Below are 16,607 nucleotides of genomic sequence, written 5' to 3'. Positions count from 1 at the left end.
TGTATACTATATGAGCATCATGGACATTATAGATTAACCATCATTCCTGTTTAACTATTAAAAAAATGACACCCCATAATTAGGTTCTTACATTTTTCCCAGAGGAGATAAGGCAGTGATGAGCAGAGTGTGCAATTTTAGGATATAAAATAGAATTTTTGGGAATTGGCAATTTGTTTATTGTTCCTAGCCAGGATTACCATTGCCCTCTCACTCCCGTACTGCCCAAGCTCCTGTCTTGAGTACCAGTTTTAAATGTTAATGGAGGCACCCAGTGTTTTTCTTATTGGGGTTGGGCGTGTAAAAAAAATTCTGAAGTTAACTACAGTGACTGCGACAACACCTGAAGTCACAAGCTCCAAGCCTAGGTATGTGAAGGAAATCTGCCTGTGTCCCTCAGTAACTGCATTAAATCCTAAATGCACTTGTCTTTCCCATTATCTACATCCAACAAAGGGCTTCCTGAGTATAGGAAAAAGATCTGCACAATACCTAAAAGCAATATCCTTTCAGTCTAAAAACATACTGAAATCCAGAACAGCAACACAGTGAAGAGGAAGTGAAGGATACGCATATTACGCCGGGACCAGGCAAAGTATATTTATGCTTCGCTCCCTCTGCATTTACTATATACAGACGCATACGAATTGGCGCAGGAGATATGGACGCAGGATACAGCCGGTATGGCTGATCCTGCACAAATTCCCATTGACGTTAAATACTATTATCCCTCCAGACCGCCATGGATGGTAGGGAATTCAATAATTTGGCTTTCAGTATTTGCTGGAGGCCAAATTAGTGTTTTATAAGTAACTTCAACTCCATCTTCTGACGGCGCTGAAGTTACTCACTGCTGCGCCCAAGTCTCCTGCGCTGTAATAAAAGTGTTCGTATACAGACTGCCTCCCAGGTCCCCTTAGCTACCAGGCTCCTCACTACTGCAGGGGCACAGGGTCCATAGCTTTCTTGCTTTTAAAGGGCTGCAGTTACAGACATTCCTGATCACCATTTGTCTTAAAGTGGACCCAAATTAAAAATACAAGATTTCAGAAAAGAAATCTATTTTCTAAATTATAATAATAAATAGCAACCTTATGAAAAGAGAAGGGTGAAAAGCATGCACTGAAATGCTTATAGGCTTGAAGGAGTGTTTATTTATCTTTGTATGTGTCAGAGTGGTGCAACTAAATATTTTGAATTAAAAAATGTTTGGTTTGGGTCCGCTTTAACCTCCCTGGCATTCAATTTTCCCAGGGTTTATGTAGAAAGTGATCCAATTATTTTTCATAACCTTTTTTTCCCGTAACTTGCCAAAATGTGTCAAGCAAGGGTCTACTATACAGTGCAGAAGAGTATTGACGTGTATGCACATCAATACTGTTCACAGTATGTTTTTGTATTGATGTGTATAACTATCAATACTGCTAGGGAGGTTAAAAGGATAATTGTGTGCCAGTTTTCAGTGCATTTACAAAGCAATATTACGGCAAGCATTATCTACATTTTCTAGACTTTTCTTCAGCGCACAAAACACAGTTCAACCATTTATAAATATGGAGATACATTTATGACAATAAATCTGTGGAAAAAATAATTATAGAAATGTATTAAAAATAGAAGTGCTTTATAAATGAGCCCCAAAATACTTTAATGCAGCAGAAGGTGGGGAAATAGAAAAGTAGGGAGGGCATAGTGACAGTCTCAGCAGGCCCGCCATCAGGGGGGGACATCCGTGACTCCCGTCACGGGCCCGGGGCCTGCAGGGGAGCCCCATCCCCGCCGCGGCCCTGGCGGGTGCTGCGGGTGCCGCCCGGCAGCCGCTCAACCCCTCTGGCCGCTGCTCCCTCCCTCCATCCCTCTAGCCGCCGCCGCCTCCGCTGCGTCAGACCTCGATCAGGCGGCGACAATAGTGCGGGCGCTAGGACCCAGCGCCCGCACTGATATGCGGAAGTGACATCACTTCCGCATATAGAGCGGGTGCGTCCGGCGCCCGCTCTTACTGGTCGGGTCGCCGCTGATCTTGAGGTCTGACGCTGGGCTGCTGGCAAGGTAGGGGAAGCAGCGGCGGTGGCTGGGGGGGGCTCCCTGTCACTCACTGCCTAAAGGGGCTCCTTGTCACTCACTCACTAGCTAAAGGGCCTCCCTGTCACTCGCTCACTAGCTAAAGGGGCTCCCTGTCACTCACTCACTAGCTAAAGGGGCTCCCTGTCACTCACTCACGCCCTAAAGGGGCTCCCTGGAACTCACTCACTGCCTAAAGGGGCTCCCTGTCACTCACTCACTAGCTAAAGGGGCTCCCTGTCACTCACTCACTGCTTAAAGGGGCTCCCTGGCACTCACTCACTGCTTAAAGGGGCTCCCTGGCACTCACTCACTGCCTAAAGGGGCTCCCTGTCACTCACTCACTAGCTAAAGGGGCTCCCTGTCACTCACTCACTAGCTAAAGGGGCTCCCTGTCACTCACTCACTACCTAAAGGGGCTCCCTGTCACTCACTCACTACCTAAAGGGGCTCCCTGTCACTAACTCACTACCTAAAGGGGCTCCCTGTCACTAACTCACTACCTAAAGGGGCTCCCTGTCACTCACTCACTACCTAAAGGGGCTCCCTGTCACTCACTCACTACCTAAAGGGGCTCACTGTCACTCACTCACTACCTAAAGGGGCTCACTGTCACTCACTCACTACCTAAAAGGGCTCCCTGTCACTCACTGCCTAACCTGGGGGTCCCTGTCAGAATCCAGGTGAGAGGTGTCTACCATAATAAGGGGGCATTCTACCTATTTATGTGAAATGCTGTCTATTTATGTGCCTCAGGACCCAGCGCCCGCACTGATATGCGGAAGTGACATCACTTCCGCATATAGAGCGGGTGCGTCCGGCGCCCGCTCTTACTGGTCGGGTCGCCACTGATCTTGAGGTCTGACGTTGGGCTGCTGGCAAGGTAGGGGAAGCAGCGGCGGCGGCTGGGGGGGGGGCTCCCTGTCACTCACTAGCTAAAGGGCCTCCCTGTCACTCACTAGCTAAAGGGGCTCCCTGTCACTCACTAGCTAAAGGGGCTCCCTGTCACTCACTCACTCCCTAAAGGGGCTCCCTGGCACTCACTCCCTAAAGGGGCTCCCTGTCACTCACTCACTACCTAAATGGGCTCCCTGTCACTCACTCACTACCTAAAGGGGCTCCCTGTCACTCACTCACTACCTAAAGGGGCTCCCTGTCACTCACTCACTACCTAAAGGGGCTCCCTGTCACTCACTCACTACCTAAAGGGGCTCCCTGTCACTCACTCACTACCTAAAGGGGCTCCCTGTCACTCACTCACTACCTAAAGGGGCTCCCTGTCACTCACTCACTACCTAAAGGGGCTCCCTGTCACTCACTCACTACCTAAAGGAGCTCCCTGTCACTCACTCACTACCTAAAGGGGCTCCCTGTCACTCACTCACTACCTAAAAGGGCTCCATGTCACTCACTGCCTAAAGGGCTCCATGTCACTCACTACCTAACCTGGGGGTCCCTGTCAGAATCCAGGTGAGAGGTGTCTATCATAATAAGGGGGCATTCTGCCTATTTATGTGCCTCATGACTGCTGAATTTGTCTTGTTGGGGGCCTAATGATTTAATTTTTACTTGTTGGGGGCTTCATGATTTGTTGGGAGCCTCATGATTTGTTGGGGGCCTCACGATTGCTGAATTTGTCTTGTTGGGGGCCTCATGATTGCTGAATTTGTCTTGTTTGGGGGCCTCATGATTGCTGAATTTGTCTTGTTTGGGGGCCTCATGATTGCTGAATTTGTCTTGTTGGGGGTCACATGATTGCTAACTGCGAGACTATGGGAAAAGCTGAATCATTACCATATGAGACAATAGCATTAAACCTACTTTTTTAGCTTTTTTTAAACAGAAAATAAAACTGGGAGGTTCTAAAAAAATGATGGAGCACTTCCTCCTTCCAGCTTGAAGGAGGAAGTGCTCGATATCGAGGCTTACAACGCGTCCATTCGGACACTTGCACCTCGTTGAAACGCTGGGCGGAGAGCGGCGTTCTGGGTAATTAACCCCGCCGCATCTAGCCGCTCAGCTGTGGCAATTAGAGCTAACTTGAACCACGAGTATCCACAGTGGTTATTCGTGATTAATTTGTGGACAGCAAGCCTCCAACTAGCTCTGCCAACATGTAATGGCTAAAATTTCTGACGGCGGCCCTGAGTCTCAGCAGTGTCACATATGGGTCTGTGACACATGTGAGGCATTATTTTATTAGAGATCTCCTAATAGGAATATAATACTAAACATGCATGTAGGAAGGGGAAGAAGCAAAGCCTTTCTAGGGGTCCTGGTGACACAACAGTGGTCAGAAGCTCTTTTATGTGTCTTTTAGAACATGGCCTCACATAGAGAATTGGCACAATGACAAATGATGTTGCTACAAGCAGGTGGAAGTGCCCTTAACCCACCCTCTTTTGTCTGTGGATAGTAACCATAGCTAAAGACCTTCGCCAAAAACAAAGGAAGCTTTTATGTGTATACAAACGTGTTACTATGACATAAAACGTGCATGTGGAAAAAAAGCTCTTCCCCGTTGTATCATCTAATTGCTCTGTAATAAAAGAAACTTAGAAGGTGACCACACACTGTCTGCCATAAAAGTGAGGGAACTGAAGTAAAGAGAAATGGAAGAATGAGGATAAGAAAAGGGGACAGAGACAACAAAGCCTATCATTAAGGCAATAATGGGAACGCAGACATATAAGAACCTGATTCCCGCAGTTCTTGTGTTGTAGTTGTCCAGATTATCTTGCCAAGAGGTACAGTCAGAAAGGTCACGGTTCTCTGTAAGAACTGGGATACAACGGTTTCAGAGCAATAACAAAGTTTTAGTACCACACAGCGTTCTTCGCATCTGCCTCACAAGAGCATGCTTTGCAAAGACAGCCAGAACCATCTAAAGAGATGACTGATGGGGAAAAAAATAAAATGAACACACTGAATAAAACTGAGACTGCTGTTTTGCTGAACAATGGGCTAGGCTTACATCTTACTTATGGTCATCACGGGTGACTTTTTCAGTTCTGTTCCATCCATTTATGTTGTTATTGATTTGTAATAATAGATAACAAGTCTTACATAAAAGCAGTTGCATCAGAGCAACATTTATAGATGTGAAGTGCTTGGGGAAAAAATGATTTTTTTGGGGAAAAGCTTTAAATATATCAGAAAAAAAGTAATTTGGGTAAAAGTGAAGCTATTGCATTTTTGTTATGAACAAGCTCAAACCAAATAACTGAAATATTTTGGTGGGTGGCTATCCCATAATACCATGGGCCATTTTCAGTAGCCAGCCAGGAACATGAAATCGTGTCTAAATGAAACGTTTCTACAAAGCAATCTGGACAGAGATTAGTTTTTCTTTTAAGTGGGACTGTTGGTGCTTAGTAGATTTCTGCACTGCCAGAAAATATTGGGAGGGGTTCCTGGGGTGCATAGTCTGTAACCACTAGTCTTCACAAGGGCATCCCATGAGTGATGGGCCACTATATTTAGTGGTGAGCGGGGGGCTACTTTGCTTCATGTGGCTACCAGGTTGTCCCCCTCAACAGTGACAAAAAACATGAGGGTGCCCCTCAGTGTGGGTAAATATGAGGGAGGTTAGTATTAAGCCTTAGGAGGGGAGGGATAGTGTTGGGCATTAGGAGAGAGGGGTAGTGTTAGGCATTAGGAGGGGTGACAATGCATGGGGAAAGGGGGTGAGAGGCACTGGGGAGGTGAGTGGGCTGCCTTTCCAGTATCAGGCGCCTGTAGGCATGTGCCTTATGGTAAATCTGGCTCTGGTGGTAGGTTAGTGTTAGGCATTAGTGTGTTCGTGTCAAGCACTAGGAGGGGGGGTTAGTATTAGGCAGAATGGTTAGTGGTTAATGGTTAGCGGTTAATGGTTAGCATTAGGAGGGGTGGGTTAGTGTTAGGCATTACGAGGCACTGCCACTGTACTTTGGCCGCATACATTATGATGGTGATTACACAACAAAATGATCATATCTATGTAAAATTGATCTGTAAACTTAGTTTTAGCATACATATACAGTACTTAAGTGTGCTTAAGAAAAACTGCAGTTCTTACAGGAATTTGTCAAGGTATTTAACCGAGCTTAATGTAAGGATTTACTAGCATAGTTCAATTTAAAGCTTTGCTATGAAATGAGCATGAAATCACATTTGATTTACAGGAAAAACTGAACAGATTTTTGCTGATTACTGTGTTTAGATACGGCACCTTTAAATGTACCTTTCAGAGTTTGTGAATTAAATGGCTTTCTTTTAGCAACTCTGGAAATCCAATTGCAAAGTAATGGTCAGATTTGCTGCAGGTAGGCAGAGCTGCCTTCAGGTTGAGTTGGAGCACTGCCTCCAGCATGTATACCTTTCATAATGAAACTTTGAAGTTGTAAAATGACTTTAAAATTATTCTTTTCAAAATGGCATATGACCCATTTTGCCCTGTGGCAGATGTTCTGAAGGCATAAGCAAACTACAGAGCACAAGTATTGTTTTGATTTCCAGGCACATTCTATATGCACCGGAGCTGATGGCACTGCACATGAAAGGTCCCTTTGAAATCACTGGGGATTTAAGTACTATAACTCTGCTGCAGTTCCGCAGAGAGCTCATATCTCTCATTACACAAAGGTCACAGAGAAATAAAAGTGAATATCATTTTTTTTGTAAGTTCTTTATTCAGTCAAATTTTGCAGCAAATTGCTTAGCTAAGACCTATATGGTGAGCAGATCACCCAGAGCCTCTGCATTATTGACAATGTTTTTGCCAATATAAATGTTCTCAAATATATGCAGTTTCTTTTCTAACACTTGATAATAGTTTAGAAATATCAAGAGGCTTGGTTCAGTCTCCCATTGTGTCAGTATACATATGTAAAAGGAACACAATGGATGGCGAGTCTTACCAGGGAGAATTAGTCTTTGCTGGTTTCCGCTGCTCGAATCCCTATACAATTCAGTATGAATTTCATAATCCTCCTCAGCCTCTGTGCTCTTCCCAGCCTTTGGTGTATATGGAGCATCTCATTCTACAGAGCTTACATGTTTCATCAACAAAGAAACATTCCCTAAATGCCGGCTTCTCTGTCTGCTCTTCAAAGTTGGATAAGTCTCCTATCCCTGGATATTTCCATGCCCATTCCCCTCAGCCTTCACTGTATGAGAGTGCTACTTTCCATGCTGAGTAGCACGAATCAGCAGGGGTTCCTCTGCTCGGAATATACAAACGGAGTTCAACACTTCATATATATCTATCTTGCCAGTGGAAGATGTGTAGTTACATACATGGTTTTGTTCAGAAAATACAAGCTGAATAAGTTTCTCATAGGTTGCCTGCTGAGTTATTAATATGCTTGGGCGCCTGTGATCCAAAGAGCGGAGTACATGGACTTCTCAAATTATGACAGAATTTAATTCCAGAAATGTGTACCGGTACATTATATTTTACACAACTTAAAGGATTCCAGAGCTGAAGGAAAAAGTAAAAACGGTGGTAGCAGGCATGTATATGAAGTACCGTATATACTCGCATATAAGCCGACCCCCTCACTTTTACCTAAAAAACCCAGTAAACAACGATTGACCCCCATATAAGCCGGGGGAAGGAAATGCTGGCCGCCTTATTCCCCTAGTGTGTCCCAGTATAGCTAGTATAGTGCCCAGTATGGGTAGGTAGTGCCCCAGTATAGCTAGTATATTGCCCCCGTTATAGCTAGTATAGTGCCCAGTATCGCTAGTATAGTGCCCAGTATCGCTAGTATAGTGCCCAGTATAGCTAGTATAGTGCCCAGTATAGCTAGTATAGTGCCCAGTATAGCTAGTATAGTGCCCAGTATAGCTAGTATAGTGCCCAGTATAGCTAGTATAGTGCCCAGTATAGCCAGTATAGTGCCCTAGTATAGCCAGTATAGTGCCCTAGTATAGCTAGTATAGTGCCCAGTATCGCTAGTATAGTGCCCTAGTATCGCTAGGTAGTGCCCAGTATAGCTAGTATAGTGCTCCCCGCCTCCCCTCTCCCACGTGGCCGCCACTGCTTATACCTTAGCCGGCACTGCTTCTTCTATTCCCCTCCTCTCCGGCTCCGTAGGACAGCAGCACTCTTCACGGCGGCTGCTGTGATGAGAAAGGGAGCAGCAGAGAGCGCGGCTTCCTGTAGCGGCGGTTGCTATGGGAACTGCTCTCTCGCTCTACTGCAGCCGCCGTGAAGAGCGCTGCTGTGAATTATGGAGCCGGACAGGAGGGGAATAGAAGAAGCGGCGCCATGTAAGGTAAATGCAGTGGTAGTGGCGGGGGGGGGGGGGGTAGGAGGGGGCGCGCAGACCACCACCAGATTCGCATACAAGCCGACCCCTCCCAACTTTTGACCCTCCTTTTGGGGGTCAAAAATTCAGCTTGTATGCGAGTATACCCCATTCTCCCCAACCCCCTCCTGTATTGCGTAAATGCCCGCCCCCCGCAGCCACATCCTGGTCAGGTAAGTCAGGTATTAGTGCGCAGATGCTGGCCCGGCTACACGTGACCTTGATCACGGATTACTTACCTGCTCCCCCCCTTTTTTTTTACTTTTTCATTCAGCTCTGGTATCCTTTAACGCATTAGCAGCCATTAGTGCCTTCCCCAGCCTCGCAGGTTATGCAGAGTGGCGCAGGGAGTGTTTATATAGCCTCCTCCACCAGCGGCACTACAATCTCTGCATCCTCCTTGGAGTTCCTATCACGTGATAAGACATGATCGTAACTCAGGAGATGGTGTCAGCACTCAGCGGTGCAGTGCTGCCCGTTGGTGGAAGGAGGGCTAATGGAAGAGTCTCTTCCATCCCCCCTCTTCCACCACCGGGCAGCATTGCACCACTGACCTCAGTACTCTGAAGAGGATGCAGAGATTGCAGTGCAGGCGGTGGAGGAGAGGAGATGCCATCCAGTCGCCCGGAGCAGGTAAATATAAAGAAGCTCCCTGCGCCGCTCTGCATAGCTGCATTAGGCAGCTAAATAGCATATGCCATTAGAAGATGCCCTGGCACACATCAGTCTCGAGATAATGTGCGCAGGGCTGCTAATAGGTTAAAGCCTACGTAAAGGAGAAAGAAATCTTACTGTGCTAGTGCTAACTAGTTAATGGGCTAGTACCATATTTTTCACTAGTAATTACGATCACGCTGCAATTCCTATCACACCTACTGCACACTATTATGGTGTGATCCGATGGGTGTGTCCCTGCAATTGCGGTAAACTCTACTGCAATTGCATGAAAAATGCTGCAGGGCCAACATTTGCAATTGGGTAAGATCATGTTGCAATTGCATCGCGCTGATGGAAATGCACAATTCCCATTAGTGTAGTAGCACTGGATCACAAAACTCTGCTACTGGAAAACTGCCTATGGTCCAGTAATGGTTAATCACTTTAATTATATTTAGAGTGTCTGAAGCCAAAAAAACCCCTACTTTTTACTTGCCATTTATCTCTAAGCAATAGCACATAGCTGAAATGCCGTATTCCCATGGCAGAACAATGTATTTTTACCCCCCAAATCCCCAAAGCAAAATTCGGGTATCGCTTCCTGGTAGAGGCAGAGCTTTGCGCAGTAGCTCTGCCTCTACTCAAGTCAATCGCTGCCGATCACTGCCTCTCCCCGCCCCTCTGTCTTCTTTCACTGAGAGTGGTGGGGAGAGGCGGAGGGCGAACACCTGGATGTTCGGGTTCGGGCCGAACAGGCCGAACATGGGCCAGATGTTCGGCATGTTCGGCCCGAACCCCGAACTCAATGCAAGTCAATGGGGACCCGAACATGCCGTAATATGGCCCCCCTATGGGGTCGCAGGCATAAGGGGGGAGCATGCCCCGATCGCGGGGGGGGGGGGTCGGAAATTCCCCCCACCCCCTCCGCTAGCGCTCCCCCCTCTGCCCGCTTCCCCATAAAAAAAATTTAAGGCAAGTTAAATAGTACTTGGTGGCTGGCCTGGCACTGGCAGTGGAGTGAGGAGGAGGAGTCCGAGTAGCAGAGTGACGCGTTGAGGCCGGGCAGCGGGCGGTTCAGCGGTAGTACCCTTGTGGTACTTCCGCCCTTTCTCTGACCTCACGTCCTCTACGTGATGACGCATACGAGGGTACGCGTGACGCGTACCCTCGTATGCAGAGGACGTGAGGTCAGAGAAAGGGCGGAAGTACCACAAGGGTACTACCGCTGAACCGCCCGCTGCCCGGCCTCAACGCGTCACTCTGCTACTCGGACTCCTCCTCCTCCTCACTCCACTGCCAGTGCCAGGCCAGCCACCAAGTACTATTTAACTTGCCTTAAACTTTTTTTATGGGGAAGCGGGCAGAGGGGGGAGCGCTAGCGGAGGGGGTGGGGGGAATTTCCGACCCCCCCGCGATCGGGCATGCTCCCCCTTATGCCTGCGACCCCATAGGGCCCCAAAAATGGGCATGTTCGGGGGTCCCATTGACTTCCATTGAGTTCGGCGTTCGGGCCGAACATGCCGAACATCTGGCCCATGTTCGGCCTGTTCGGCCCGAACTCGAACATCCAGGTGTTCGCCCAACACTAAGCGGGCAGAGGGGGGAGCGCTAGCGGAGGGGATGGGGGGAATTTCCGACCCCCCCCCCCCCCCCGCAATCGGGGCATGCTCCCCCCTTATGCCTGCGACCCCATAGGGGGGCGGTATTCGGCCGAACAGGGCTCTGTTCGGCCGAACAGGGGCCCTGTTCGGCCGGGCATTTAGTAGTTCGGGCGAACCCGAATGGTTTGGCCGAACACCATCAGGTGTTCGGCCGAACTCGAACATCACCCGAACAGGGTGATGTTCTGCAGAACCCGAACAGTGGCGAACACTGTTCGCCCAACACTAATTGACTCCAGCAGAGGCAGAGCTACAGCACAAAGCTCTGCCTTCCTGGGCAGCAAAATTTACGACCTGGAAAGGTGTGAAATTTTGCCCTGGGATTTGGGGGGTATAAATGCATTGTTCAGCCGCAGGAATGCGGCATTTCAGCTATGCTCATATTGCTTAAGATTAATGCCAAGTAAAAAGTTTTTTTGACGGCTTCAGACTCTTTTAATACAGTTCCATTCAAGTCTTTTGATTTTGATTCTGCTTGCACCCTGTAGATGTTAAATCAATAAAGTGTTTGTCCTTTTTCACACTGCAGCATTTGGGTGTGTTTAAATTCTGACAATGAAGACATATGTACAATTTACCACAGAAGTTCATTATAGTGTTTCCACACTGTGTTGCCTTACATTCATGCTTGCATTGCCTGGCTGTTACAATCACGTCATGATGCTTTTTTTTTTTTTCAGGAAAATACATGTTTAAGTGTTGGATAGGAATGAAAAACCGCAGGCTTATAAGTAACTCTAAATAATTTGCGAAAAAAGTTCAAAAACCCGTAATTGCAAAAGTATAAATCCATTTATTGCTAAATAATCTATAAAAGACAACGCAGTGTGTGCCCCAAAGTGCACTTTGGGGCACACACTGCGTTGTCTTTTATAGATTATTTAGCAATAAATGGATTTATACTTTTGCAATTATGGGTTTTTGAACTTTTTTCATTAGTGTCTTAGTGTGCTTAACACACAATTGTATGTGAATTTTGTAAATAATTTGCGTTTCTATAGTGAAGGAGGCATAATGTCTCTTTCGTTTAGCATTTAAGATAAACCTGCGCACTTTTCTTCCAAACGAATTGCTTATTTTCATTCACATTCACATTTACATTCAACTTTATCAATAACACTTAAAAGTTTAGGCACAGAAGTTTTGACACACTAAACTCTACCCTCTGCTAACCCCATGGACCAGCAAATCCTACTCCATTCAAATAGTACCACAAGTGTGCTGCTGCCCCCCCCTTCCCCTTTCCGCCCCGCATGCCTGTGCACACTATCCTGCAGCTGCGATTATATTGCCCCCAGAGCATAGAGAGCTTGATGCTTCCTTGGGGTGACCAGGCCATGCAGTGTCTTCCATTTTCAAGGTATACATATAGAACTGTACTCTGTATGCAAAAGAAGGGTAACCCTGTTTGCCTCTCAAATAGATAATGGCTGGGTTACAGTGTTTGTGGATGTATACGTTTTAACTACTTTCTACTACCTACTTTCCTTACTAATTTGCTGTGCTGAGGTCTGTGATCAGCCAAGTCTCACCTGACTCACATTTTTTAATGGGTTTTTAACGTTAATAAGATAATGTTTTTCTGTTAAAAACATTTAATACTGTAACTGAGTTTAACTTTATGTGCATGAATTACTGTCTAGAGTTGGGCTAGATATACTTGTATGTATCAACAGGTGAAACCTTTAAAGAGACACTAAAGCGAAAAAAAAGATATGATATAGTGAATTGGTTGTGTACTATGAATAATTACTAGAAGATTAGCAGCAAAGAAAATATTCTCATACTTTTATTTTCAGCTATATAGTGTTTTTTCTAACATTGCATCATTCTATAATATGTGCACATTACACAACACCCAGCATTCAAAATGAGTCTTTCAGAGCAGTCTGTGAAGTAATGACCTCTCCTCTAGCAGAGGAAAAGTAAATAGTCCAGGAACAGTTGAGATAATAAAAGTCAGATAACAGCCCTCTCCACCACTAACTTAGTCGGAGAGCTTAATGGCTTGTTTGCATAGAGATAACAACTGGAGTTTCTCAACTCTTCCTGTACAGGAAACAATTACACTGATGTATCTCATCTTAATGTTTTATTTCTTAGCTGTGCTACACATACAAATCATAATATCATCATTTTTTTTCGCTTCAGTGTCTCTTTAAGGAACGCTCCCCGTAGAGCACAGCTAAGCAGGAAGCACATTTTGTCTGTGGTTAGCTAAGAAGAATGCATTATGGGAATTAATACTACATTTGAAAATTAAGAAAAAAAAAAAGCCAGTGGCAAGGGTATTCCTTGGTGAACCCTCTGAAGGGAAGCTAAATCGATATAAATGATAGGATATTGTGACTTGCCAGAGATAGTTAAGAATATACAACTGAAGAGGAAGCCTTCCTTTAAGACCATTCTCACATTAGTATGAGGAAGTTAAAATTATTATTTTTTTCCGTTACAGACTGCTCAAAATGAAAAACTAAAGATATTACAACATGGAGCTTTCACTCAAGCAGTTCCATTTAAGGAGGAAAAATTCCACCGACATGTGAGGTAAATGAAACTCTAAACTATATAAGGCATAAAAGCAAGTTTTATGTAACCACTTGAGGACTGCAGTATTAACGTCCAGGGCGATAATCCCGAACTGAGCTTGGGGTATATCGCGCAGGAGGATTTCTCAGGCCCTGGTGGGCCGATTTGCATATTTTTTTGTTACATGCAGGTAGCACTTTGCTAGCTGCGTGTAACTTCTGCTCGCCGCCGATCCGCCGCTACCCGCCGTGCTACGCAGCCCCCCCCTCCCCGGACCCCCTGCGCAGCCTGGCCAATCAGTGCCAGGCAGCGCTGAGGGGTGGATCGGGACTCCCTCTGACGTCACGACGTCCATGACGTCGGTGACGTCATGCCGCCCCGTCGCCATGGCGACCGGGGAAGCCCAGCAGGAAATCCCGTTCTGAATGGGATTTCCTGCTTACTCTGATCGCCAAAGGCGATCGGAGTGGGTGGGGGGATGCCACTGCGCAGCGGCTATCATGTAGCGAGCCCAGGGCTCGCTACGTGATTTAAAAAAATAAAAAATTTAAAAAAAAGTGCTGCGCCCCCTCCTGGGTGATGCAATTGTATCGCCCAGAGGGTTAAACCCCCCTAAAGACCAGGCAATTTTTTGAGAAATTGGCCACTGCAGCTTTAAGGCCAAGCTGCAGGGCTACACGACACAGCACACAAGTGATTCCCCCCTCCCCCCGGTTTCTCCCCACTAACAGAGCTCTCTGTTGGTGGGGTCTGATCACCCCCAGATGTTTGTTTGTTTATTTGTATTTGTTGTTTTTTTCAATAAGAAAAATTAGTTTTTTTTCCCGTTCTTCCCCCTCCCTCCCTCCCCTCGCCAGCCAATCCCCGTGATCAGCTGTCATAGGCTTCAGCCTATGACAGCCGATCACCCCTGTGCCTCTGGAGGGGACAGCCGTGTCACACGGCTGTCCCCAGTACAGCGATGCTGTAGATCGCAGCGCTGTACCAGTAATTAGACAGCAGTTTAACGGCGGTCTAACAGTCGGAGACTGAAGAGCTCCGCCCACGAAGCGGGAGATGCGCTCGCAGCCTTCGCGCAATCTTCTGCAAAACAGAGCCCCAGGACTTTACGCCGATCGGTGTTAGGCGGTCCTGGGGCTGCTGCCGCGGCCACGCCCATCAGCGTGACACGGTCGGCTAGAGGTTAAAATCCACCTATTGTTTGAAAATTGAGAAAAAGAAACAGAAAATGCTGGAACGGTGGCCTAAAGTCCTGTGTACTTCACCTAAAGTTGCTCTACAAATTTATCAAGATAAAAATCTCTACGATAAGATAGGTCATAATAGTGTACGTTCTGATTTTCTTCACAAGGTTCTGCTTCTACTATATTAGGATAAGTCAGGCTGTTGAAATGCTGTATCACTAGACAGAATGTACATGGAAGATGCTGGCACCAGAGGCAGCCTTTGGGGGGGCAAGTGGGGCAACCACCCTAGGCCCTGTGCCTCCTCCAGTACTAGCACAATACCGCCGCTCACCTAAAAGCCCTGAGGCTTTTCCTGTATTTGGAGCGTGGCCCTTCCTGGATGATTCCATGGTCTGCTCCTCCCCCACCTTCACGTCACACAGACATGATGGTGTGCGTTCTTCATTGTGCGCCCGCCCTGCCGGTAGCGATATGGGCATGATGTCATGATTGACATCATAGGCATGCGCAGAGTGCTCTCCGCAGCATGCACACAAAGGACGCGCACGTGTGGTCTGCGCTTACATATTGTGCAGAATACTCCCTGACCTGAGCCGACCGGACCAGGCAGGAAGACCCTCAAGGGGGTTTAGTAGTTAGCGGAGAGTGAGTGTGGGTAGAGCCTGGGGAGCCATTGTATATAGATACATATTCCCCCCCCACACACACACACACAGACACAACAGACAAATGTGCAGCAGCAGAGCCTCAGATTTCTTCTGCCAGTCAGTTCAGTGGTTAGTTAATAATATCACCAGCCCAGGACTGCATTGCATACATGATTTGAACTATGTAGACCATATTAAAGTGAATTGGAGAAAAAAAAAGGAAGTTACTTGGTGCTTCTACCAGCCCCCTGCAGCCACCTTGTGCCTGCGCCATCACTGAGTGATCCTCCAGTCCCCCTCTTTTATTTGAATGTGTGGCTCTGGTCCACGTGCCTCCTGATTGCGCATGATTGGCATGTGTGCGAGGCTTAACCCCTAAGGGCCCTTTTCCACTAGAGCGATTGTGATTGCTGAATCGCAAAATCGCAAATCGCTAGTGATTTTTAAATCGCTAGGGTTGTTACTTTATCATAGAAAGCATGAGAAGTATTTTCCACTACAGTGATTCGATTTGGAAATCGCTAATCGCAAATCGCAATCGCTTGCTGGAGCGATTTTTACAATGATAATGCAATGCAAATGAAAATCACAAATCGCAATCGCATAACAGAATTAATGAAAAATCGCAATCGCAATCACTGGCGTTTGTGATTTGTGATTGCGATTGCTAGTGGAAAAGGGCCCTTAAGGACCAGGCTCCTTTTCCCTGATCTGTGCTGCGTGGGCTCTCCAGCCCACAGCACAGATCAGGTTTGCTGCAGTGCGACCAGACTCCCCCCCCCCCCCCCCCCCTTTTTTTTCTCCACTAGGGGGATGTCCTGCTAGGGGGGTCTGATCGCTGCCGGCTATCTGCATTCTGCAGGGGGGGCTCCTCAAAGCTCCCCTCCGCATCGATTTCCGTCCTCTCTGCCCTTCCCTCCCTCTCGCTATGGGCGGCGCAGGACGGAGATCCGTCCTGTGCCGCCTAGGATAGGCTTCAGCCTATCAGATGTTAAGGCGATCCCCGGCCAATCAGAGGCCGGGGATTGTCGATCTGCTTTACGGCGCTGCTGCAGCGCCGTACGATGTAAACAGCGGGGATTTCTTCCCCGCGTGTTTACATTTCACCTGCGAGCCGCAATTGGAGGCTCGCAGGCAGTAAACGGAGACACCCTCCATGAACGGACATGGAAAGTCCATGGAAACCCACTTAACACCTAGGTCCGCTGATCGGCTGACCATGGTCGTTAAGTGGTTAACCATGTTATACATAGCTATACACAGAGTACATGCATTGGGTTAGTTCACAGTGGCTGGCCCTATGACATCAAATGTATATCACAGCAGCTCTATTTTTCTAGTCTAGCTGTAATCGAAATCTCCAAGCAAAAGGTGTTTTTGTTCTTTTTGTGAGCCTTGGCTATGACACAGCGAGTGACTTTAGTTTCCTTGGTGAAATGTTTCTAAACAGCAATTCATATCTGCCAAGATTTCTTTTCCTCCAGTCAACATAAACCCAGTAATTATGTGCACAGTGTTAAGAGAGGTGAAAAAAAAATCTTTAAATAAATCTGCTACAGCAGAAATGTATAT

At 46.9% G+C, this 16,607-nt stretch overlaps 1 protein-coding gene across 1 annotated transcript in view; it reads left to right on the top strand.

The window, feature by feature from the left end:
* The window catches only part of LOC137562326 (dynein axonemal heavy chain 3-like), a 1,996,682-nt gene that overhangs the window by 56,228 nt on the left and 1,923,847 nt on the right, over positions 1 to 16,607 (top strand). Inside the window, exon 3 of the mRNA XM_068273663.1 lies at positions 13,128 to 13,219. Coding sequence (XP_068129764.1) covers positions 13,128 to 13,219 — 92 coding nt within the window. The remainder of the gene's footprint in view (positions 1 to 13,127; positions 13,220 to 16,607) is intronic.

This window comes from Hyperolius riggenbachi, chromosome 3 (genome assembly GCF_040937935.1).
Source record: "Hyperolius riggenbachi isolate aHypRig1 chromosome 3, aHypRig1.pri, whole genome shotgun sequence".
NCBI lineage: Eukaryota > Metazoa > Chordata > Amphibia > Anura > Hyperoliidae > Hyperolius > Hyperolius riggenbachi.
Note: the sequence above shows the minus strand (reverse complement) of the source record. Positions and strands in the feature narration are given on the sequence as shown.